This window comes from Pristis pectinata, chromosome 10 (genome assembly GCF_009764475.1).
Source record: "Pristis pectinata isolate sPriPec2 chromosome 10, sPriPec2.1.pri, whole genome shotgun sequence".
Taxonomy (NCBI): Eukaryota; Metazoa; Chordata; class Chondrichthyes; order Rhinopristiformes; family Pristidae; genus Pristis; species Pristis pectinata.
Window position 1 is genome coordinate 98791504 of NC_067414.1, and position 25480 is coordinate 98816983.

A 25480-nucleotide genomic window follows, 5' to 3' on the forward strand; every position below is an offset into this window, starting at 1 on the left:
GAAGCTAACCATATCCCTTTGCCAGATGTTTGTGCTTTTGTCACAATTTGTTAACCAACTTTCTGCATCTTTAATTACCAATCAGAAAATGACCAGCTGAAAACAGATAGTGTACCTTGATGATCTGTTTTTAGCTGGTCAGCCAATCTTCTAATCCATGCCAATTTATTATCTCTGACCCTGTACTCTCTGTGGCCTTTTCTGTAATGCTTCATTGAATGCCTTCTGAAAATCCAAATGCACTACATCTAGTGTTCCACTTTATCCATCCTCAAATACTCTAGCAAATAGGTCAAACACAATTTCTCTTAAATGTAGTCATTAGGACAGTAGCAAATAAAAGGCCATTAGTTTAAACTGCATTTATTTCAATACCAGAGACTTGACAGGTATAGCAGATGAACTCAGAGCGTGAATTGGCTCTGGGGACTGGGATGTTTTAGCCATAAAAAGAAATATGGCTGAGAGAAGGGCAGGACTGGCAGCTCAGTGTTCCAAGATACAGATGCTAAAGGTGTGTCAGAGGTACAGGTAAGAGAGGAGGGGGAGTTGCCCTCTTGATGAAAGTGGACATATTAATGGTCCTTAGAGAGGATATTCTTGGGGTAATCACCCATTGAGGCCATATGGGCAGAACTTAGAAACAAGAAGGGATGGTCACTCTGATGGGATTGTACTATTGGCCCGCCAATAGTCAGCGGGAATTGTAGGAGCAGATATGCAGAGAAGTTGCAGCTACAGTAGTTATAAATACAATAGGGTAGTATTAGTTGGAGATTTTAACTTCCCTAATATTGATTGGTCCAACCATAGTGGGAAAGGCTTGGATGGAGTGGAATTTGTGAAATGTGTCCAAGAAAGCTTCCTTCCTTTATCAATAAGATAAGACAAGATTTCTTCATTAGTCACATGTACATCGAAACACACAGTGAAATGCATCTTTGCATAGTATGTTCTAGGGGCAGCCCGCAAGTGTCGCCACGCTTCCAGCGCCAACATAGCATGCTTACAATTTCCTAACCCGTACGTCTTTGGAATATGGGAGGAACCCAGAGCACCCGGAAGAAACCTACGCAGACACGGGGAGAATGTACAAACTCCTTACAGACAGTGGCTGGAATTGAACCTGGGTCGCCCGCGCTGTAATAGCATTACCCTAACTGCTACACTACCATGCCTGCCCCAATATATAGAGGGACCTACTAAAGTGGGTGCATCACTGGACCTCCTCCTGGGGAAGAAGGTAGGGCAAATGGTGGAAGCGTCTGTCGGCGAGCACTTTGGGTCCAGAAACCATAATTCTATTAGTTTTAAAATAATTATGGAGAAGGATACGACTGGTTCACAGGTTAGGGTTCTGAACTGGGGCAGAGAAAATTTTGTAGCCATTAGGCGGGATCTTGCAGTGGTTGATTGGGTGAGATTATTTGCAGGGAAAGGGACGACTACCAAGTGGGAGGCCTTTAAAAGTGTGATGTCCACAGATCAGGGCCTGCATCTTCCTGTTGGGGTGAGGGGCAAGGCTGGCAAGTTTCGGGAACCCTGGTTGACAAGAGGTATTGAGGTTCAGGTTAAAAGAAGGGAGGCATACACTGCGCATAAGCAATTGGGAACTAGTGAATCTCTTGATGACTACAAGAAATGTACAAGTGCATTTAAGAGAGAAGTTAGGAGGGCAAAAAGAGGATATGAGAGGGATTTAACGGGCAAGGTGAGGCAAAGACCTGAGATTTTTCTGGGATTCACTCTTGGGATCATTCTTCTCAACCTCCGCTGGATTCGCTCCAATGCCAGCAGATCCTTCCTTAGATATGGGACCCAAAACTGCTCACAATACTCCAAATCTGGTCTGACCAACACCTTATAAAGCCTCAGCATTACATCCTTGCTTTTATATTCTAGTCCTCAAAATGAATCCTAACTTGAGTGGGTTTTTTGAGGAGGTGACAAAGATGATTGATGAGGATAGGGCAATGGATGTTGTATACAAGGACTTTAGTAAGGCATCTGACAAAGTCCCTCATAGTAGGCTGATCCAGAAGATTAGGGCACATGCAATCTATAAGTGATTTGGTAGATTGGACTCAAAGTTGGCTTGGCCACAGAAGACGGCGTGTAGTGGTGGAGGGGTGATATTTTGACTGGAGGTCTATGATCAGTGATGTTCCACAGGTATCAGTATTGGGACCTTTATTGTTTGCCATATAAATGATTTGGACTGAAATGTAAATGGGCTAATCAGTAAGTTGCAGACAACACAAAAATTGGATAGTGAAGAACATTGTCAAAGGATACAGCAGGATATATATCAGTTGGAAATGTGGGCAGAGAAATGGCAGATGGAGTTTAATCCAGACAAATGTGAGGTGTTGCTTTCTAGGAGGTCAGATGCAAGAGGAAAGTACTCAGTAAATGTCAGGAGCTTTAGGAGTGTTGATATGCAGAGAGATCTTAGGGTGCAAGAACATAGCTCCTTGGAAAGTGATTGCAGGACAAAATATACAAGAAAAGGGAAAAGCAGCCACGATCCTGGTGAATGACAGAGCAGGCATGAAGGGCCAAACTCCTGTTCCCAAGTTCTTGTGTAGATTGAGAAAAACTGGCCTTCTCTTCTTGCAGTTTTGGAGTTTGAAACGTCCAAAGTACTGAGAGGGATTGACAGGGTTGATGCTGAGAGGCCACTTCCTTGAATTGCAGGATAGCGAAATAAAGGGCATAGTCCTTAAAAGTTGTTTATGTTTTAAAATTGAGATCAGAAGAAATTTCTTTTCACTGCTGAAATTGTACCTAACTTGAGACTGGAGTTTGAAACTGTCCTTAACTTGGGACTGGACTCCTAGCAGTATTCACAACCTATGAACTGCACCCAGCTGAAGCTTAAACCTAGAGCCCAGGGACTGTATCCCTTAAACTTTTGGCCAGCTGAGTCTGAAACGGTGGAATCATGTCTAATTGAAGACAGGATAAAATGCAGCATGGCTGTCCTCTGATAAATATCAAGGGGGGCATTGCAGTCTGGCAATAAATCAAAGGTGGGCATTGCAGTCTGCTGATAAAACACAAAGGGGCACGGCAGTGCTATCGTAAACCAGGAAGGGGCATTGGCTCCACAGTCCTACGATAAGACACGGAGAGCGCTGCAACCCGCTAATAAAACGCACTGCAGTACCCCCTTGTGATGTATTATAGTACTGCAGTCCCTTAATAAATCGGAGGGAGGCACTGTAGTGCTGTAATACATCACGAGGGGGCATTGCAATGCCGTAATAAATCCCAACACTGCTGTGTCATAATAAATCACAAAGGGCAGTGCAGTCCTATAATAAATCAGAAGAGGACACTGCAGTCCTACAATAAATCACGAGGGGGGCCTGCTGTCCGCTAATAAAACACAAGGAGAACAAGGCAGCAGTGAAGTAAGACATAAAGGGCACTGGAGTTTGATAACAAACTTCCCTTTGGCAATCTCTTTGAATCAGAATCAGGTTTATTATCACTGTCTTATATGACGTGAAATTTGTTGTTTGTACAGTGCAAAGACATTAAAAAAACTACAAAATAAATAAATAGTGCAAAAAAAAAAGGAACAATGAGGTAGTTTTCATGGGTTTATAGACTGCTCATGGACTGAGGACGTCTTGCTTCCCATCCCATTCTTAGGTGAAAGATGAGGTCAATGTGGACAATCTGCCACAATCATCAAAAAAAATCCCAATAATAGTAATCATCATCATAAGAATGGATCATAAAGGGGTGACAGGGAGGGAGGAAGATAACCTTTTCTCTAAGTACTGGGCAAACTGGGGAGGAATTGTAGACATTTCAGTTCGAGACCCTGCATCAGGACTGGGTTTCCATCCAAAGTGTAAATAATTCCTTCCCCCCCCCTCCCCAATAGATGCTGTTCGACCCATTGAGTTCCTCAAGCAGATTGTTTGTGGTTTATGAAGGGGAAAACTACGTTTGATAAATTTGTTGGGAGTTCTTTGAGGATATAACAAAGAGGATGAATAAATGGAGATTTGGTATTTCACCAAAGACTCATAAATTTCTATAGATGTACGGTGGAGAGACTTCTGACTGGTTGCATCGCAGCCTGGTACAGAGGCTCCAATGCACAGGATTGTAAGAGGCTGCAGAGGGTTGTAGACTCAGCCAGCTCCATCACAGCCACAACCCTCTCCACCATTGAGGGCATCTTCAAGAGGCGCTGCCTCAAGAAGGTGGCATCCATCACCAAGGGCCCTCACTATCCGGGACATGCCCCCTTCTCATTATGACCATTGGGGAGGTGGTACAGGAGCCTGAAGACCTACACTCAACAAGTCAGGAACAGCTTCTTCCCCTCTGCCATCAGATTTCTGAACAATCCATGAACACTACCTCATTTTTTCCTTTTTCTCCCCCCACTTATTTAGTTATTTTTGCAATTTATAGATTTTTATGTCTTTGCACTGTACTGCTGCCACAAAACAACACATTTCATGTCATATGTCAGTGATATTAAATCTGATTCATTACATGGATTTCCAGATGGGATTTCATAAAGTGCCGCATAAAAGTTTAGTGAATGAGGGAGTCGTCGCTGGGGCTGGGGTAATACATTGGCATGGTTAGGGGATTGTCAGAATACATAACCGAATCCTCTGTGCACCCACAACCAGAACTGTACGCAGTTCTCCAACTGTGGCCCAATAAATGTGTCGCCATAGCTTCCTTGCTCTGATATTCTATGCCCCGGGTAATAAAGGCTTCCCCCAAGACCTCTTCATCATCTTATCTACTTTACTGTCACCTTTGGAGAGTCTTAGATCACAAGTCCCTCTGTTCCTCAGTACTCCCCATGACCTACCATTATAAGGCCTCCCGGCCAATTGTCGGGACCAATTTCCATCTGCCATTGCCCTGTCCACCTTATCAACTCATCATTTTTGCCGCGTAGCCTCAGCCGACCTTCCTCGCTTTCGACAACACCAATTTTTGTCTCACATCGGATTTCCAGCCTCTATGGTTTTTGTTTACTCTGATCATTTTGGTCCCATCCCAGCTGATCACATCCCTCTCCTTGCTCCACTTATCCACCTAGACAGAGCTGCACTTCCAGTTGTGCCCAACCACAGAGAGAGAATCAGCTGCACTGCTTTCCTGTCCCTCCACACACTGACCCAATACTTGGGCTCCTCCCATTTCTCAGCCCCACTCTGCCCCTTGGGGACATTGGCAGGCATTCAGACAATTCTGCCTAACCTGAACATCCTCCGTCACCCAGTGTTGCATGAGTAGAAGGATCCTCCGGATACAAAGACTGCTCATGCCTTTGACTCCCCATCACTGGCTTGCTCCCAACACTTCTGACATCCAGCACCAGAGGATATTACAGTCCACAAGACCCACAAATCAGGGAGATTGTGGGAACCAGCTCGGGGGCAGAACCAAAAGCAGTTCAGGGAAATCAATCCCAATGCAGGAGGAACGTCCATTCAAAGGTGCAGCTACATGGATAGCAATATATTTAAGGGGAATCCTGCAAGTGGCTCTCCATGTCCAGATGCACCCGAGGTACTCACTGCACTGGGCTCCACATGGCTATGTGTTGAATTAAACGGGAAAGCTTTTGTATTCTAGTAGGGAAGTGTAGACTGAAGTTTAAAAGGCATCATTTTACATTAATCTAAAACAGGAAACATTGATATAAACTGGTTTAAAAGTTAAGTGAAGGATTAATGTCTTCATAGGGCGATTAATCCCTGGAAAGGGACAAAAACAGATTATTCCAGAGGTACTCTGACATGCTGGGGGTTGAGCTAAACAAACTGACCTTGCTGATGCCCACAGTGCTGGATTAGTCTGGAGGGATGGTAGTTAATAAAAACAGAGACACATGAGAGTGGGGGAGGGTAACAGATGACGGGAGTTCATCAGCCCGTGGGTGGAGTTCCTGATTTGGCATCTCCCTGCAACAGGAATGAAGTCTCTTACTTTAAGCATACACTGCACCCGACACTAGACAGGAGCAAGAGTGTTTAAGCATACACTGCACCCGACACTAGACAGGAGCAAGAGTGTTTAAGCATACACTGCACCCGACACTAGACAGGAGCAAGAGTGTTTAAGCATACACTGCACCCGACACTAGACAGGAGCAAGAGTGTTTAAGCATACACTGCACCCGACACTAGACAGGAGCAAGAGTGTTTAAGCATACACTGCACCCGACACTAGACAGGAGCAAGAGTGTTTAAGCATACACTGCACCCGACACTAGACAGGAGCAAGAGTGTTTAAGCATACACTGCACCCGACACTAGACAGGAGCAAGAGTGTTTAAGCATACACTGCACCCGACACTAGACAGGAGCAAGAGTGTTTAAGCATACACTGCACCCGACACTAGACAGGAGCAAGAGTGTTTAAGCATACACTGCACCCGACACTAGACAGGAGCAAGAGTGTTTAAGCATACACTGCACCCGACACTAGACAGGAGCAAGAGTGTTTAAGCATACACTGCACCCGACACTAGACAGGAGCAAGAGTGTTTAAGCATACACTGCACCCGACACTAGACAGGAGCAAGAGTGTTTAAGCATACACTGCACCCGACACTAGACAGGAGCAAGAGTGTTTAAGCATACACTGCACCCGACACTAGACAGGAGCAAGAGTGTTTAAGCATACACTGCACCCGACACTAGACAGGAGCAAGAGTGTTTAAGCATACACTGCACCCGACACTAGACAGGAGCAAGAGTGTTTAAGCATACACTGCACCCGACACTAGACAGGAGCAAGAGTGTTTAAGCATACACTGCACCCGACACTAGACAGGAGCAAGAGTGTTTAAGCATACACTGCACCCGACACTAGACAGGAGCAAGAGTGTTTAAGCATACACTGCACCCGACACTAGACAGGAGCAAGAGTGTTTAAGCATACACTGCACCCGACACTAGACAGGAGCAAGAGTGTTTAAGCATACACTGCACCCGACACTAGACAGGAGCAAGAGTGTTTAAGCATACACTGCACCCGACACTAGACAGGAGCAAGAGTGTTTAAGCATACACTGCACCCGACACTAGACAGGAGCAAGAGTGTTTAAGCATACACTGCACCCGACACTAGACAGGAGCAAGAGTGTTTAAGCATACACTGCACCCGACACTAGACAGGAGCAAGAGTGTTTAACTCCTTCAGACTACACACTAACACCTCAAGATCTAACTTGCAAACAATCTCCACTGTAGGTAAAACAGAAGCAGTTCAAGAACTAATTTTAAAATACTTTATTTTGTTTAAAATATACATCAGTTCAGTTTTACAAATTGAGAAAATAAAATTAGTAAAAGTTTAACAGTCTTGTACATGGACACAGATGAATAACTGCAACATTCTGCATCCCGAAGGGATGAGTGAAATGGATTGGAAGCACTCAGAACATTCAGCTTCAGCTGAGGAAGGTACAACGTACAGAATCGGGATTTGCAACGCTCAGTGAATAACTGAACACAAGGTGCTGCTGGGTTCTCAGGCTTTTAGACAGCAGAGTGAATGTGCAAACAGACCACTGGCCCTCAATTACATTGAAAACGCAACTCATCAACATAACCTTGAAGCTAATGAAATGATTAGGCCTCAGAATTATTTACCAAAGACATGACAGAAGCAGGTCTCCCAGCACGGAGGAGGGAACAGGGTGCTGAGCCTGGGATACCAGCCAATGCTTATTTTGAACTTCAGTTCATTGGATAGAGATAGTGGGCCCAGAGAGGCTGACAGTTCTTGAAAAAGGTACAAATGCCTTTCAAATGGCCAAGCACACAGCCCGATGTCAACCCACCAATCCGTAAGTAAGTTAACCCAAGGAGGGGTCACCCCAGGCTCCTGCACACCACTGACTGATGGGTTGGAGAAGCTCAAGAAGTTACGTTTCATCGCTGCTCCTCTAGTCAAAGCCAGCTCACTATGGTTATAGACTACTTTGTAGGAACATTTCATTCCATAACAAAAGAATATTTATACACAAGGAAGAAACAGCCCATGTTCCAGATTAAATGCAAGGTTTGTACATCCAAAGTTAAACCTCAGACTATACCAAGAATTGGATATCAGTTTGCTGTCAGTTCACAGTTCTATGAACAAGCACTCATTCTGGCCAGTCCATTCATTCAGAGTGTTATACTGGTGGGTTAATTGTGAGAAGTCACCACTCCTCCCCATTGAAGCAGCCATAGAGGATATTACACCATGGGACACAATGGAAACATCACAATTCACCCAAGTACTGGCAGGATTTGCACAGTGCAGATGAAAGTGAGAACTCTGCATTTTACCAATTCAAGCCCATTGTGCACTCGCAGAATTTCAATCCCCCATCTCCCTCAGTTCTCCCACTGTGTTTGGACAGCCACAGTTTGTACTGGATTCATGGGCTAACAGGGCAAGACTGGAAACTATTGATTAGCACCTCATTGAAACATTCTGAGAGTTCTGGACAAAGGCTTAGTTGCTGCTTTTATGCACTGGAGTCCCACAAGAACATCTGGGACACTATGACCTACCTTAGAAACAGCACACCCAGGAATACTAATTGAACGTGAATGATATAAAATACTTCACTGGAAAGTTGGAAACTGCAGCCAACAAAACATGGCTCCAATCAACACTCCACTACATTGAGCTCAGTTTCACATCCTCCAGTATAAATGGGGGCCATCCCTTTAACCTGAGTCACTTGTGCCAGGATACGGTGACCGGTGAGAGTAGTACTGGAAATATTCTGGCACGTCTGAAACAAATGCAGGCAGCCGTCAAGTGTCAATAACAACCAGCCATTTGCCAGTCTGCATCCCAAGTTCATTCATCAACCTGTGTGGAGAGACGGCCAGGAGCCGGCAGGCACTTCAGAAGAAGCTTCAGGAGGCAAGCTCAACAAAGCAACTCAGTCCTGCCCAGGAAACGATACTGGGCTGGGGACATTTCCATTCCACGTACTGACGCTGGAGTTTCTCAGCATCAGGAGACATCATCACATGGGATGTACACAGAGACCACATGGCCTCACAAATCCTGCACTCCAGCTCCTCCAGTCTTCCCTCTGTTCCATTTTCCCCCTACACTAAACCAACCTCACCTTAAACATGGGCTCCACCAGAAGCCAATGCAGGGTGTTGACCCAAACACCCACCATCCCTCTGCCTCCACAGCTGCTGCTTGACCCGCTGAGTTCCTCCAGCAGTTTGTTATTTGTTCACCTCAGCCACTCCTGTGTTACCAAGTTCCACTGTCATCAGGTCAATGGTTGGGAAGCAGGGAGAGGCGAGACCAGGAAGTTAGAGACAGGCAATACCAGTCACCAGTTCAGTGAGTTTAAGGGGGGGTGCTCACCTCACTAACTTACACAGCAGTCGTATTTTAATGCTGGAAGATGAACAGCAGCGAGGTGCAGAGCTGACAGTTTGCAGCACTGAGAAACCGCTTTGCTTTAAGGCAAAATGGGCTAAAAATCCTGTGGTCAGTCAGTATGAACCAGTGGCCGTACAGGGAAGCTTCACTGGAAAATACTCACTGGGCGGACAGGCCCAATGAGACAGCTCAACAGGTACATTCACTGTAATACTTGAGAATTAAATCTATCAGAGCAGTTAATAAATAGATTAGGGTTAGGTAGAACATAGTGTAAACCTTGGAGGCAGCTTCCTCTGGGAGTGAATCAGTTCTCCTGATCAACACTAGCTGTACACAGCCAAGTCCTAACAGAGTGCCAAATTGGACAAATTAATTCAATGCTCTAAAAAAAAGACAGTACTCACTCATGTGTTAAACTGGTTCTAATAATTAACCTCAGGTTTCAGTCATGTCCTAACTTGCTGTACTTAATACTTCTCCGACCACTGTTGCCAAACCTCCACCACACTTGGGCACATTTATGTTTGGAACATTGCCAGATTTTTCAGATGTATTATGGACCTTTTAACTGCTCCTAAAGATACTTCCATCAACGTTACCTCATTCACATCAGGTCTCTGCTTTTAGATTTGTGCTGCTCCACTCCTGAGTTAGCTGTCTCAGCCTTTGGACAATCCCCTCCCACCCTTCCCTCAACCCACAATACTGGCCTTCCCCTTCCTCCTCCAGTTCTATTCCAGGGATCAGCTCGTGATCAGCATCCACTGTGAACCCACCAACTTCCACCTCACATCCTGTGCAGAATCAGTTCTGTTCTCCCACTTCTCTGTCGGACCTGTCCTTGCGGGGTCAGCTTCACTTTTCCTCAACGTGGGATTCCTCTGTCTGTGGCTAACAGGTCCCTGGACCACACCTATTCCATTTCCCCACTTCTGCCTTTACCCCTTCTCTTCCCTCCCAGAACCAGGATGGTGTTTCCTTGTGCTCAATCTCCAGCCAGCTCCCATATTCAAATAACATGAAAAACAAATAAAACTGCAGACACTGGAATCGAAGACAGAAACAAATGCTGGAGAGACTCAGGCAGTCAGGCAGCATCTGTTGGAAGAGAAACCTGTTGACATTTTAGTCAGTGAGCCTTCCTCAGGAAGTGTGGAGGGTTCACAGTTTTGTGAAGTGTAAGACAAGCCAACATGGAGATAGGTTACAACAGATCAGGTTATAAGGAACACTGACCGTTAGCAAGGCACTTTACAGCAGAGCGAAGGGGTCAGGCATTAGTTCCAATCTAGTGTGCTGTGTTCGGTGCTCACACAGGAGAAACCAAACACGGAGTGGGTGACCGCTTTGCGGAGCACCTGAGCTCAGTCTGCAGGGGTGTTACTGAGCTACCTTAAGCCTCAATTCACTCCCTTTCTGACATTCCCTCCACTGCCACGGTGAGGTCCAATGTAAAGTAAATAAACAATATTTTATCTTCCGTCTGGGCACTTTGAAACCTTTTGGAATGAACACAATTTTCTAACTTCAGGTAAAGTGCCCCCATTGTTTCTCATTATCACACTTGTGTCCCTTTCTCACCCCGTTCCTGTAGGTGCCCTTGCTAATGGTCGGTACCCATGCTCTTTCTCACCGATCTGCCCTAACCCATCTCCATGTGGTCTTTTCTGTTGCACCTCACCCTCCCCACACCTCCCTGAAAATGATAACCCCAACGCTTCCTCCAGTCTGAGGAAGGATCACTGACCCCAAACATTGACTGGTTTCTCTCTCCACAGATGCTGCTTGACTGGCTGACTTCTTCCATTGTCTCTGTTTCTGACCCAAATTCAGCGGATCCCTTTCTGCCATTTCTGGCACCTTCAATGTGACACCACCACAAGATGCATCATTCCTTCCCTCCCTCCCTCCCTTTCATTCCTGAGGGGCTGCTCTCACCATAACACTCTCAATTTCACCAGGTCATTCCCTTCTGGTATAGCTGAAGGAGAGGCAACAGTTGTTTTTGTTTTCAAACCTCCTCCATCACCATCGATCAAGGATGCATTTGCTCTTTGTTGGTGAAACAGGAACTTACTTCTGCTTTGTTCAATTGGTTTACTGTGTGCACCATTTTCAATGCAGTCTCCTCCACAACAGGACTAAACCAGTCCGGGTCGTTAGCTGGGAACACATTCACACAGGATGTGCACTTGACACCAGGCTTCCAGACACCCATACTTCAGTTCTCCATGGCATTCCTCATTTATCCTCCACCTCCTACTGATCTAATGAAGTGAAGTGCAATGTAGCTTTGAGGAACAGGCCCTCCCTCCTCAACTACCCAACCAGACTCACAGAGTTCAACAATTTCTGGAGAAGAATCTGACCTCTAGACCCATGTACTTGTCCCTCTGCTGTCTCCCTTTTGTCTTGCACCATCAGCCTTTTGTTGTTTAACGTCTCCACCCTCTAATTGAGCCTTTTCCTTCTCCCACCTCTACCCTTTTCCTGGATCTTAAAACTTGTTGGTGACCCAGCAGCTGGTTATTCATTCTTTTGTAGAGAATGTGCTGGTGGAGAACTTCAGGTCTGCTACTGGCTTTGGTGTCATTGAGCTGGAAAGTCTCCTTCACTGTAATAATGATTGTCTCGCGACCTTCAGAGAACCTCCCACTGGGAGTGACCTGCTACCTTCATCAGTGCATATGCACCAATTTTAATCGACAGTTGAAATCAAAGATAAGTTTTACGAGAACACCATGACTCAGGTGTCAAAGAAAAATAAACTAATATCCCTTTGGTGATTTTAGTTGGGTCAGATTTGGTCAGGCATAGTTACAAAGCATGGTAGAGCAAAGGTCATCTTCCCCTGAAGACTGTCTGTGGAACATTATCACCAAGACTACAAGTATATTCTGCTCCAATATGAGCACCAATAGACTATACTGTGGTCAGAAGGTCCACATTCACCACGTAAGAGTCAAGAGCAGAACGGCTCAGACCACCACCTCATCCTCTCAAAGTCCAGGTCAACTCAACTGGAGATCACAGGCCAAATCCTGAAAAACCCAAATTCTCGGCAAATTCAAAATCAGGACATCGTGAAGCAGCTCGATAACGTGTTCAAATCAGCACTTGGTGCTCAACCTCCAGGCATATCAAATGCCCGGAGTTCAGATCAAACTACACTCATGTGGCCAAGACCAAGTGCTTGAAAGATGGGCTTGTAAAAAAAACTGAAAACTGAACCAACAAAGTTCCTGGGAAAGAACAAGCTCAGTTCAATTGTTCTCATCATTGAACATATTATTCCCAAGACTAAGAAGTCCAGAGAAAAAGTCCAACACAATCCCTGCAGAAATATACAAGGCTGGTAATGATCATTCATACAAGATATGACAGTGTGGGCCAAGTAAGGGGGATTGAAGGGGAAAATAGTACATAGAAGACTCTGCAATCTAACTGTACAAGAGGAAAGGAAACCAGTCCATCAATTAAATCATTTCACACAGAACATAGAATTCTGAGTTCTCACCTAAGGCTATTTGGTTTCTGATCCAGTTGAGGAAAAAAATACATAAGATATTTGCAACCAAACAACTGTTGAGAAGGGGGAGAAGACACTGATCTCTATTGGGCCTTGGCAGACCTGCCCTTGACACAAAGAGTAGGTATGGCTGCAGAAGATTCTAGTTTTACAACTGAAAAATTCATCCAAATGATGACTGCTAATGTATTGGAGGATGGTGAAACCTGGAGTCCTGTGTTAAATCATGTCAAATGTGCCTCAGTTCAAAATTCTGAGGCATGCCCCTCTTTGCATTGGAATGTAGATCAGCTTTAGAGCTGATATAAAGCTGCTCAATCATAGGAGACCACAGGTTGAGAATAAAGTCCTTGCAGATCTTCTCTGCTGTTTGCTCACTCCTGGGAAGACATGGATTGTATTGCCATACTGTACTCTCATAATGGACTTTCTATAATTCATATACAGAACAGCCCATGTCCCACTAACTAATTCTCTACCAGCAGTAAACACATTTATCTACTTAGGAAGCACACTGTGAAACATGGGATCACTGATAATGAAATCACAGGCAAGACTGTCAAAGCAAGGAGAGCTTTGGAAAATTATACATTGAAGATATATCATTAAAAATCAAGCAGGAGGTCTATGGAGCCAAGGTCCTTAGTTGACCAGTCCACGCTCAAGTTACGGACACCTACCTGAAGGAAATGAACCATTTCCATCTGACCTACCTCAGAATACTAAAGGGATTAAGACAGCAAGACAAAACCCTGGATATACAAATCCTCCAATGCACAGGCACACAAAATGTCAGTGCCATGGAGAAAGACCAAAGATGATATTCCTTGGAGAACATCTGAAAGAGAAGATGTCAAGAGATGAACAGCAGAAAAGCTGTAAAGACAGCTGAAGTAAAAGATGAAGATCTGCAACACAATGTTGATAACTGGGAAAATGTTGCTCTAGCTCGTAAGACACAGTGCAAACTGATCCAAAGCAAATCATTTGGCTATGAAACATCAGAAATGTCAAAGCCAGGAGAACATTAGGAAGCAATTGATACTGTGCTCAAACCAGGGCAGCCCTCAACCTTCAGGCACATCAGCTGGCCCAAGTTCATTACATTACATTACATAAAGCCCAACCCCAGACCCAGGGCTCATCTGTGTCCAGTGTGGACAGAAGCTGGAAGACAAATGTGGGCTGATTTGCCACAAATAGTATCACCTAAGGCCGGGGATGTCACAAAACCGCAGTCAATTTTTCACTGAAGAATACCAAAACCTTGGCAGACTGGCGAGAAGGCCTCAACCTGAAATATTAATTCTTTCAACCCACAGATGCTTCCTGACCTGCTGAGTACTTCCAATATTCTCCATTTTTATTTCAGATGCCCATCATCTGTAGTGTTTTAGTTTTATATTTAATGATTTCACAACCTGATTGGGAAAAGTGAGCGTCCAGATTCCACCAGAAAAGAGGTTTAGTGAAAACACAAGTCAGACTACTATCTACTCATGGTGTCACTGTAAACCTCAAATGTTGTATTGTCACCTGCAGTCAACTAAAGGAGGGATCACATGAATTCAGGGCCTTAAAGTGAAGTCAGGTTTGGAAGCCTAGGCAAACTTACCACTGCTTTCAAGAGTTAACAGAGGGAAATCCCATACCCAAAATACAAAATTATTGATTAGTACAAATAAAATTCCAAGCGTATGGGCAAACTCAGTTATCTGGCCCAAACTACTAAGCTCATTATTTACTTACACAATAGTTTTACATTCAAAGCAAAAGCCAATATTCTTTAAAAAAAACACTGGGGGGGGGGGGGGGGGGGGGGGGGGGTACCTGCATTCAGATGATACATTACTTGAGGAGGAGCCACTGATTTAAAGCGTTCCTAAAGAGTGTTTTATCATTTGTGGGGTTTCCAGGGTACATTTCCCCAGGAACTGTTACCCTTTGTAGTGGTTCCCAGGAGTGTATCACCATGTGAGGGGACCAAGCAGTTACCAGCTGTCAGGGTCCCTGGGAGTGCATTGTCCTGGAAATCCGCTATCGGGACTATTTTAGGAGTCTCCAGGACTGCGTTTTCCCAGGAATCTGTTAGTGGGGATGTGTTACCATTTGTAGGTGCTGGAAGTGTGTTACTGACACTATTTCAACGTTTGCGAGTGTTCCTGGGAGCCTATCACCATTTGAAGTGATCCCGTGCGTGAGACCATTGGTGGGAGCTCCCTGGAGTGCGTCGCCATTTGCGGGAGTTCCTGGGAGTGTGCTACTGTTTGCGAGGGGTTGTGGGAGCGTGTTACTGTTTGGAGGGGTCCTCAGGAGTGAAGTAGTGTGTGTGTGCGTAGCAGTGGCTCCCAGCAGCCTTTTAACATTGGGTTTTCCTGGGGAGTAAGTTATCTTATGCTAGTGTTCGAATGGTCTTGGCAGATTCAATAACTGCAGCAGTAGCACAGCCAGAAATGGTGAAACAGATTTTATTCAGTGACCTATTGCTGAATTTGGCAGTTGGTGATCATTTTATAATACTGTAGATCTAGCTTAACTACAAGGGTGCAGCCAGCACTTAACCAGCTCTGAATGTTTATCAGCTCAGCATTAACCCACCCAAAGGATTAAGAACATTAATACTTAATATAATATTTTTTTAAACCTAAGACTTAGAATACTGTCATGAAGTAAGTCAATGGAAGAGGTCATTTAGGGTTGGGATTCTTTCCCAGATCAGCAGAAGTGAACAGGAAGACGAACACATCCCTGTCGGTCACTGAGGGCTGGACATTTACATCCTGTTTAAAAGAATGACAGCAAAATAAATCTGGTACTTTTTTTTAAAACAGAAGCATTTAGCTGTACTTCAATACTGAACATAAACATTCTGGATCGTTGCAGTGGTAAAACAGGAGAATGAATGGTTGTTCATTCTGTCCCATAAGATCAAGCCACACACTATCCTCTGGGATCGTTTGGGCACTGCAGATGTTGGAGGCTCTGCTTTGGTGGCTAGAAAATGGTAGCGCACCACACAGGGGCTAGAAGTTTCAGATCTCCACAGCTGATCAACAGAGCAGTCGGTTTGTTTAAGAATTCTGCAATCAGCGCACTATGATAACAATTCCTTCCACCTTCCCTGTTTTGCAATCAAGGGTTGCCAACCGCGGGAACCTTTCCAGTTCTGCTTGGTATTAATCCAGATTCCACTAATCTTGGATCACCTGCCTGGAGTGTGTAGCAGTGAGAATGTGTGGCAACACTTTGGTAATGCTTTAACTGATTGTTGGATTGCAGAACATGCGAAGACAGCACCATGTTTGACGGCAGTCTGGAAATCCTTAAATACTTCTACCAAGGATATCGGAAAAGTTTCCATGTTGTACTTGTGCCTCTGTCAAGCATCCTTGCATATCATTATATTTAAGGTGTTGTTGAGGCCTTTTATGGACTATTGTTGGCAGAAAAACATTAGAACCAAAAAACAAAACCCAATGCCAATTTTTTCTCTATTTGGACAAAATTAGGCACTGGGGAGATTTGTGGTCACAACAAGTCCCACTGCACACAGGTGAATCAGTGATTCACTGGTAACATGATGCAGAGGGCAGGGCAGGGAAATTACAAACACTATTAAATGGTTTGAATGTTAACAGTTGGCATTAGCAGTCTCAACTTAAACCAAGGAGCTTATAACGCATTCTGGTGTCCGCCACAACTTTGAAATAAGGCCGACACCTGCCATTCTTAATGCACCAAGATCGCTTTGTAAATTCAATACCGACCGAAGTATGACTGTAGAATATGCAACCACTCGCATTGCTCTTGAAGCATGCAAGGGAGACAAGACACTAAGAACACGAAGACACAAAAACCAAAGTAAAAACACAAGACATGCTGAGAAATTACCTGCCATCATCCAGCATGGATACTCTTCAGGAATTTGGGTTTTTTCCCCCGCAATGATTTAATTCATAACAAAATGATTTTCTTAGAAAATACTGAAGTATTGCCTTTGAACCCAGATTCTACTAAACTGCACATGCTGATTTAGTTTGCTTTTGCCCAGCTTCATACATTCCTAGGAAACATTCTGTGAATTTCTACACGCTTTAAAAAGATTTTCAGAAGTTTTTTTTTGCTGAGTGACATTTTGCGCAGTACCTCTGGGCTAGTCCAGCAGGGTGCCCTGCTCCTGTGCCCTGGTTAAACTGTCCTTTCGCAGCAAGTGATGGACGCCCATCCGCTTTGGACTCTTCTGCTGCCGCCCCACTGAAGCGATCGATGGTTTGTCTCCAGTCTCTTCCACCTCATCCTGTAGTGTGGTCTGGCTTTCATAAAGTAGAACGTCTCGCTCTTCTACTGAGCTGTTCCCAGAGACAGTATCCATGTATTCTTTGTGCTTCCGCAGTGGACTAGACTGTGTGTCCGGCTGATCGACACCCGCAGTGTGAAGCAGCTGCTCTCCTTCTTCCCGAGAGAATTCGCTCCTGTAATCCAGCGTACATTTGTTTTTCCGTACTTTAGAATCGGTGCTGTCTGTATCCAGGCTGGAATCCCGACTCATTGTCCAGCTGCAGCTCTGGCCCGATTCTTCTCCATCTGAGTAAGCTGGCCTTCTCTCACCCGTGGCAACTTTGTTGCCCAAGCTATTGTGCAACTCTTGGACCATGTCACTACTGAAGGATGTTCGATGGGCAATGACCCTTTCAGAAGCAGGAGCTACCTTCTCCACGAACATCCGCTGCCAGTTTGCAAGCAGATCTTCTTCTGAACTTGTTGAGCTGGCAAATGCACTTGACGTTTGAGGTGGGCTATTGAAAGGGCTTGACTGAGCCGACTGAAACTGGTTTCCAGGCCCTCTGGGTGTGCCTGACCTTGGAGACTGGTACTGCCTGCTGGTTACCTGCCCTGACTTCCTCCCATCCGATGACGGACTGTTGGGTACAGTCCGCTGTCGCTCCAACCCATCTTCCTCCCCCTGGACCAGACTGAGCGATATGGCTTGTCTGGTGGCATACGTACAGTTAGGTAAGGGACTGTTCTTTGGGATTTTAACCTTGTCATCGGAAGAGAATTCAATGACAGCTTTACGGCCAGGGAAAAGGTTCTGAGGTGGGGTGGGATACGGGTTCAGCCTCTCAAAGGTGGCTGCTTCATCTGGTGGGCCCTCTGAACAAATCTGCTGCCTACACACCCCATTTTGAGGAACTACAGACGGCGTCATGTCTTGATCTCTCTCTTTCCCTGTACTTTTGATGCCATTGGTATTGCCACTCATGTCCACATGGACAAAGACGTCCTCTGCGATAGGCTGATTGCTGCTGCTGGACTTGGCTGAGTTCAGGATCAGTGGCTCCGGCTTTTCCAAAACTCTGGCAATGACGGAAGTTGGCACAACATCAGAGGAACCAAGAGTGGGGACCGGCTCCCGGCCTGCCTGGAAATCTTCACTGGACTCCAGATGCTTGTTCACCATCTCTTGAAGTACGAAGGGGAGCTGCAAATAAAACAGAACTCCCACTTTAGCCAGGCTTTTTCCTTAAAGAAAGCACAGACATCTAAACAAGGTGAATGGCAGCATATAAAATGATCATTTCAGAGTCCTTCAGATATAAAAAAATCTATTTCTGCACCTCATTTAGCATTCCAAACAGTATTTAAGGATCTGTATTGGCATATACCCAAATTGACCCTGACAGCAAACCATCAACTGCACCCAGGCAAATGTCTGCACTCTAACTGACTGCCAGGATAGGGAGCCTACAGTCTGAAGTATCTGTAGCCTATTGGGCTTTGGGGATAGATCATTGGCTTGGACCAGTACTGTGCTAAGGACACTTGTAGGCCAGATCCACTATTGTTTGGAAGGCAGATGAAGAGATTGGCTCCTTTTTTTTAAATTAGAAAGTACACTTTTAGGATCCTATGGCATTGAGTATAGACGTGGGACCTGGACCGTACCGCGCTGGGGACAGACGTGGGACCTGGACCGTACCGCGCTGGGGACAGACGTGGGACCTGGACCGTACCGCGCTGGGGACAGACGTGGGACCTGGACCGTACCGCGCTGGGGACAGACGTGGGACCTGGACCGTACCGCGCTGGGGACAGACGTGGGACCTGGACCGTACCGCGCTGGGGACAGACGTGGGACCTGGACCGTACCGCGCTGGGGACAGACGTGGGACCTGGACCGTACCGCGCTGGGGACAGACGTGGGACCTGGACCGTACCGCGCTGGGGACAGACGTGGGACCTGGACCGTACCGCGCTGGGGACAGACGTGGGACCTGGACCGTACCGCGCTGGGGACAGACGTGGGACCTGGACCGTACCGCGCTGGGGACAGACGTGGGACCTGGAGCGTACCGCGCTGGGGACAGACGTGGGACCTGGACCGTACCGCGCTGGGGACAGACGTGGGACCTGGACCGTACCGCGCTGGGGACAGACGTGGGACCTGGACCGTACCGCGCTGGGGACAGACGTGGGACCTGGACCGTACCGCGCTGGGGACAGACGTGGGACCTGGACCGTACCGCGCTGGGGACAGACGTGGGACCTGGACCGTACCGCGCTGGGGACAGACGTGGGACCTGGACCGTACCGCGCTGGGGACAGACGTGGGACCTGGACCGTACCGCGCTGGGGACAGACGTGGGACCTGGACCGTACCGCGCTGGGGACAGACGTGGGACCTGGACCGTACCGCGCTGGGGACAGACGTGGGACCTGGACCGTACTGCGCTGGGGACAGATGCCATAATGTTATGTAGCACGGAAACAGGCCTTCCTGCCCAACTCATCCATGCTGACCAATAAGCCTTGTGGAGCTAGTGCCATTACCCTGCATGTGGCCCATATCCCTCTAAACCTTTCCCATCCGTGAACCAGTCAAATGTCACTTGAACATTGTAATTGTAGCCACCTTTACCACTTCATCTGGCAGCTTGTTCTATATACTCACAACTCCTTGCACAACTTGCCCCTCTGGTCCCCATTAAATCTCCCCCTCTCACCCTAAACCTATACCCTGTAGCTTTAGACTCCCCTACCCTGGGAAAAAGACTGTTACCATTCACCTATCTTTGCCCCTCATCATTTTATAAACCTCTGTAACGTCATCCCTCAGCCTCCTTCGCTCCAGGGAAAACAGTCCCAGCCTGTCCAGCCTCACCTTATAGTGCAAGCCCTCCAGTCCAGTAACATCCTTGTGATTTTTTCTGCACCCTCTCTAGATTAATCACACCCTTCCTATAGTATGAGACCAGAACTGCACACAATATTCCAGATGCGATCTCACCGATGTCCTACAGCTGTAACATGAAGCCTTGACTCTTGTAATCAATGCCCTGTCTGACGAAGGCAAACATGCCAAACACCTACACCCCCCGTCCACCTGTGTCACCATTTTCAGGGAACTATGTACCTGTAACCCCCAGGTCTCTCTGTTCTACAACACTCCCCAGGGCCTGTTGTTTACTGTGGAAGTCCTGCTCTGGTTTAACTTCCCAAGTGCATCATTTCACACTTGTCCGAGTTAAGTTCCATCTGCCGTTCCTTTGCCCACTTTCCCAGTCGAGTGGAGGAAGTTGATGGGAGGACCTGATGGAGGTAAACACAATGATGAAGGAAGTAGAAAGGGGAGACGGTGAAAACCTTCTCTCCTTAGCAGAGGTGCCTGTGACCAGAGGACATAGGATTAAGGAACAGGTAGGAGATTCAGAGGGGATCTGAAGAAGAACACCTCCAGCCAGAGGTGGCTGAAATCCAGAACGCACTCCCTGATGAGGTGGTAGAGGCAGTATTCTCATAAAGGTTCAAAATATATTTAGACAAGCACTTGAAACATCATGACACAGAAGGCTATGGGCTGAGTGCTGGGAAATAGGATTAGTCCAGATTGGTACTTGATGGCTGGTATGGCCCATTTGAATGCTGTTGTGACTGTGACAGATTTAGTACCACTGACATTCCTTTGTTCCACCCTCTGTTAATACAGAGTCACACAGTACAGAAGCAGGCCCTTCAGCCCAACTGGTCCATGCCGCCAAAGATTCCCATCCAAGCTAGTCCCATTTGCCCACGTTTGGCCCATATCCCTCTAAACCTTTCCTATCCATGTACCTGTCCAAGTACCTTTTAAATGTTGTTAATGTACCTGCCTCAACCACTTCCTCTGGCAGCTCGTTCCATATACTGACCACCCTCTGGGTGAAAAAGTTGCTCCTCAGGTTCCTATTAAATCTCACCCCTTTCACCTTAAACCTATGCCCTCTAGTTCTCAATTCCCCAACCCTGGGAAAAAGACTGTGTGCATTGACCCTATCTACGCCCCTCATGATTTTATACACTTCTTTCAGATCACCCCTCATTCTCTTACACTCCAATGAAAGTAGTCCAAACCTGCTCAGCCTCGCTCCATAAACTCAGCCCCTTGAGTCCCAACAACATCCTCATAAATCTCCTCTGCACTCTTTCCAGCTTAATGGCATCTTTCCTATAGCAGGGTGACCAAAACTGAACATAGATTAACTTGCTTTCTGTCTTCCTCAATTCTGATGAAGGGTCTTTGATCTGAACCCTTGACCGGTTTCTCTTTCCACAGATGTGGCACCGCACCCTCACTGTGAGCAGCTACCTCAGCACTTTCACAGCTGGAACAGAGACTGTGTGGTAAAGTCAAAATAGTTTTGGGTTCACAGCGAAGAGTTAACCGATCATTACTGCAACTTTTCACTGAACTAAAGAAAATGGAAAAATAGAAAATCAGCCCACATCTCTAACTGCCAGAGTAACCAGAGGGTATCGGAGGGAGAAATGATCAAGTTCTGATTCAGGTTCTAAATGGTAAAAGCTGCCACCTCTCATTGTCTTCACCACTGAGTAGCAATGCTGTAGATCTACAGGTGTCTAAGGAATTATAGTCAAACAAAAGTCAGCAGTCAACGTAACCCAGAAAACACAACATGTTGTTACAACTGCACTCTGCACATTTCTGATGATGATACAGGGTGTCTCCTCTTTATCAAAAGGCATTAAATACTCAGAAGTCACCTCACAGACAGACTGCATGTTAAAATTAGAGGCACGCTAAAAATGAGAAATTCTCTGAAGCCCAAGGTTCAGGCACAGGTTAACAATGATCACGCTGTCATACAATATTTAAATTATCCTTCATCTATTGTGGATTAACCTAGGAGGGCTGAATATTCTGTTTCAATGTTGTAAATTCAATGTCATTCACCGGAGAGGTTATGTGCCTATACTGTAGTGTGCAAGTGTTATTGTCATCTCCAAAGGATTGAGAAGCAGAAGCAACCCAAATGATGCATTGATCATTGGAACGATGGTATGGCAGAACTCAAACAACCTGACCGTTCTCCAGGATTATGCAATGCTTTACACACTTTAGAACTGGTATGTTAGTTCAGAAGGAGATCTAGACTGCAATGACGCTCCAGTATTTTAGCATTTTTTTTAGCTGGTCTACTATAGTGACCAAAGGTTCTACTTTTTCTTTTTTCAATGCACATGCTCCTCAATAACCAGTATCCGTCAATACTTCGTTTCACAAATCTGAACTGCAAAAACCCAAGCATCAAAACGTAACCTTACAATGACGTACAGCAAGCCAACATTCCCAATTGAACACCGTATCACTTGTTTTGGGCAATCCTAAAAAACAGTGAATTCAAGGTACAGAGAGATCTCATGGCATTTATGGAATGTATTGTGCTTCTTTCCCACAAAATGGGAGCTAGGTTTCTCCTTAGAGGCCAATGTTTCAAATGATAGGTGTCATTCAAGTTCATAACCAATTCTAACACTGCAGTACAGTAATACAGAGAAGTACATTCTGATTCACATCTATAACTATATTGATAAAATAATTCAAAATAAATCACAATCTCTTCTAACTGCTGGAATTGGGCTTTAACTTGTTGGAGGAGAGGATCAAGAAGAATCTGTCCCAGAATCTTCTTGCCTGTGGACCTATCCACATACTGGGCAGTCAGGCCAGTGTACCAGAAATAGTTAGTAGACCCTTCCCCAGTTATTCCCCGGCAGTCCGCATAGAAGGGCCTGGGTGACACAGGAAGCTGGAGAGCTGGAGATTGAAGCTGTGTAATAAGTGCACTCAATCCCAGCTACTTTCTGAATGAACGACTGACATGAAATATTAGGCAAAGATGGCAGCAGAAACTGTGAGATATTCAGATGTTGTCATCAAATGTAGTGTAGCAGTAAATACACCCCTACAAAGGGCATTGCGGTCCCTTCTTTATCCACACAAGAGTAATATTTTTGTCTGGAGAGGCAAGGGTTGTCAGGGCAGGAATCACCTTTTCTGGTTCTGAACATCTCTTGCAAACAGTTAGAGTGGAAACTGTAAAGACACACACATGCTGAGGGAAACACTGTACACTGTGCTCAGCCAAAGACTATAATCATGAGAAGATCATATTGTTCAAAAATAAACCAGATGTAACCAGTGGATGTTGTAGAGAATAAATACTGACAACCAGAAACATCTGGGTGAATTAATGTCCACCGTCTGGTGGGAAGCTTGCTGAAGCCATCTCTCCGATGATCATTTCAGCAACTCTGCTCCATTCCCTGGACTTGGGGCCTCCAACTCCACACCAACAGAGTGTTTCTTAGGATAATTAATGATGGGGACTTGGACTGAGAACTGGGAAACAAGACAATTGTAACTAAAATATGGCTACATTTCACATTTCCCATTAATTTTAATCCCTTGGGATCTTAGATTTTTTTTTAAATTCCTATTCCTCCTCTTTCTAATAGCTCAATTTCAAATTGCCTCAGCTGTTAAATCACTAAAACACTACTTTGACACTTGCTTAGTTTGAAGGACCAAATAGCAGAAGCAAAAAATGGAGCAAAGACTTGATCTGGTAGAAAAGACGTGGCAGTGAAGATCCCTGCCACCAAAATGCTGCATCTACCAGAACCTTTATTTCTCTCTACCAGTGATTCTCAGCTGACACATGGACAAAACAACATTGCCTTCAAGGACTGTAACATATCCAAGTCGCTGATGATACAAAACTACGTGGGGAAACGAACTGTAGGGAGGACACAGAGTCTACAAAGGAACGTAGACAGGTTAAATGAGTGAGTAAAGAGTGGTTTGAGAAAGTAGCAAACATTAATGCACAGAGGGAAGGAGCATTTCGTGAGACTAGAAAGTAAACAGGATGGTGCAGCAAGCAATTAGGAAGGCAACTGATAAATTGCCCTTTATTGCAAGGAGGTTGGAGCACAGAAGCAAGCAGTCTTACTGCACTGGACAGGCTCTGATGGAACCACACCCAGAGTAGTGTTTACTTTTGGTCTTTTATAACTAACAAAGTATATACTTCCCTGGTAGAGAGTGCAATGGAGGTTTGGATCAAGTCTGGGAATGTGGGAATTGCTTCAGAGGAAAGATTGAGGGAGATTCACTTACAGTTACTGGTGCTTAGAAGAATGAGAGGTAATGTTTTTGAGACATACAAGATACAAGGCACTTGTTTCATTTAGCTGGAGGACACAATCTCAGGATAAGGAGCTGGTCGTTTGGTATTGAGGAGAGGAATTTTTTTATGCAAAGGTTGCATAATTTTGGAATCCCCTCACCACGAAGAACAGCAAATGGTCAGCCACCAAGTATATTAAAGACTTTTGGTCACAGAGGAAACTGGAGCATATGGAAATTGGTGGACAGGACACAAAATCACATATAATCCTCTAGACTGGTGAAGCAGGCTCAAGCAGCCATGTGGCTTTTTCCTGGGTCAATGTTTTATATTCCATCTGCAGAAGCCATTACGTTTGATTGCAAGAGTCAGTTCCCCAGCCAACAATGTAAAAGCTTTGCATTTGAAAAATGTGAAATCACAGACCAAGGTTCAGGAGAGGTTTATCACCGTCATTCTTAAAGAAAATAAGGCACAATAGTAACTCCATAGGGTGACTGAAATCCCATGTTCATGAATGCACACCCTCACTCTCTCTGAACATAATACTTACATCTGCAAACTTGTGGTTCCTGAAATGAGATTTGTTGCACTTTAACAGTTGAACGGCAAGGTTACAATCCTGTCGATAGCGCTCCTGTGAAATAAAGGAGGAAAGTTCAAAACCAAAGACAGGCAAAGTTTCCTTAGACTCAACACACTGACTACCTGCCTACATCCACACACACAACCCCGGCCCCATCACCCAAAGCCCACTTGACAGCACACAACCCCAGATCCAACACCACCTGACCCCTGGCCCCATAGGAGACCACTCTGCAATTCTAGCCCCCAGGAGTCAAACCGCATTTCATTCATTGGTCTGCATATGTGCAGGTCTGCCTCTTTACCCTAGAGGGTAGTGGAGGCAAGATTATTGAAAGATTCGGGAACTGAGGACAATGTGAAATTGGTACTGGAAAGGAGTTGAGGCCTGGGGTAGACCAGCCACGACCATGTTAAAAGGTAGAGCAGGCTTAAGGGGCCAGGTAACCTTCTCTACCTCCTATATTCTTCGGCCACAGCTCTTCCG

At 45.5% G+C, this 25480-nt stretch overlaps 1 protein-coding gene across 5 annotated transcripts in view; it reads right to left on the reverse strand.

Annotated features, from left to right (window-relative positions):
- Positions 1-14752: 14752 nt before the first annotated feature.
- tjap1 (tight junction associated protein 1 (peripheral)) overlaps positions 14753-25480 on the reverse strand; it is a 119896-nt gene continuing 109168 nt past the window's right edge. For all 5 annotated transcript variants that reach the window (XM_052024275.1, XM_052024276.1, XM_052024272.1 and 2 more), the window contains 2 exons: positions 24962-25045; positions 14753-18419 (listed from right to left, as the gene is read on the reverse strand). In XM_052024275.1, the coding sequence (XP_051880235.1) occupies positions 17091-18419; positions 24962-25045 (1413 nt within the window). In that variant the 3' untranslated portion in view covers positions 14753-17090. The remainder of the gene's footprint in view (positions 18420-24961; positions 25046-25480) is intronic.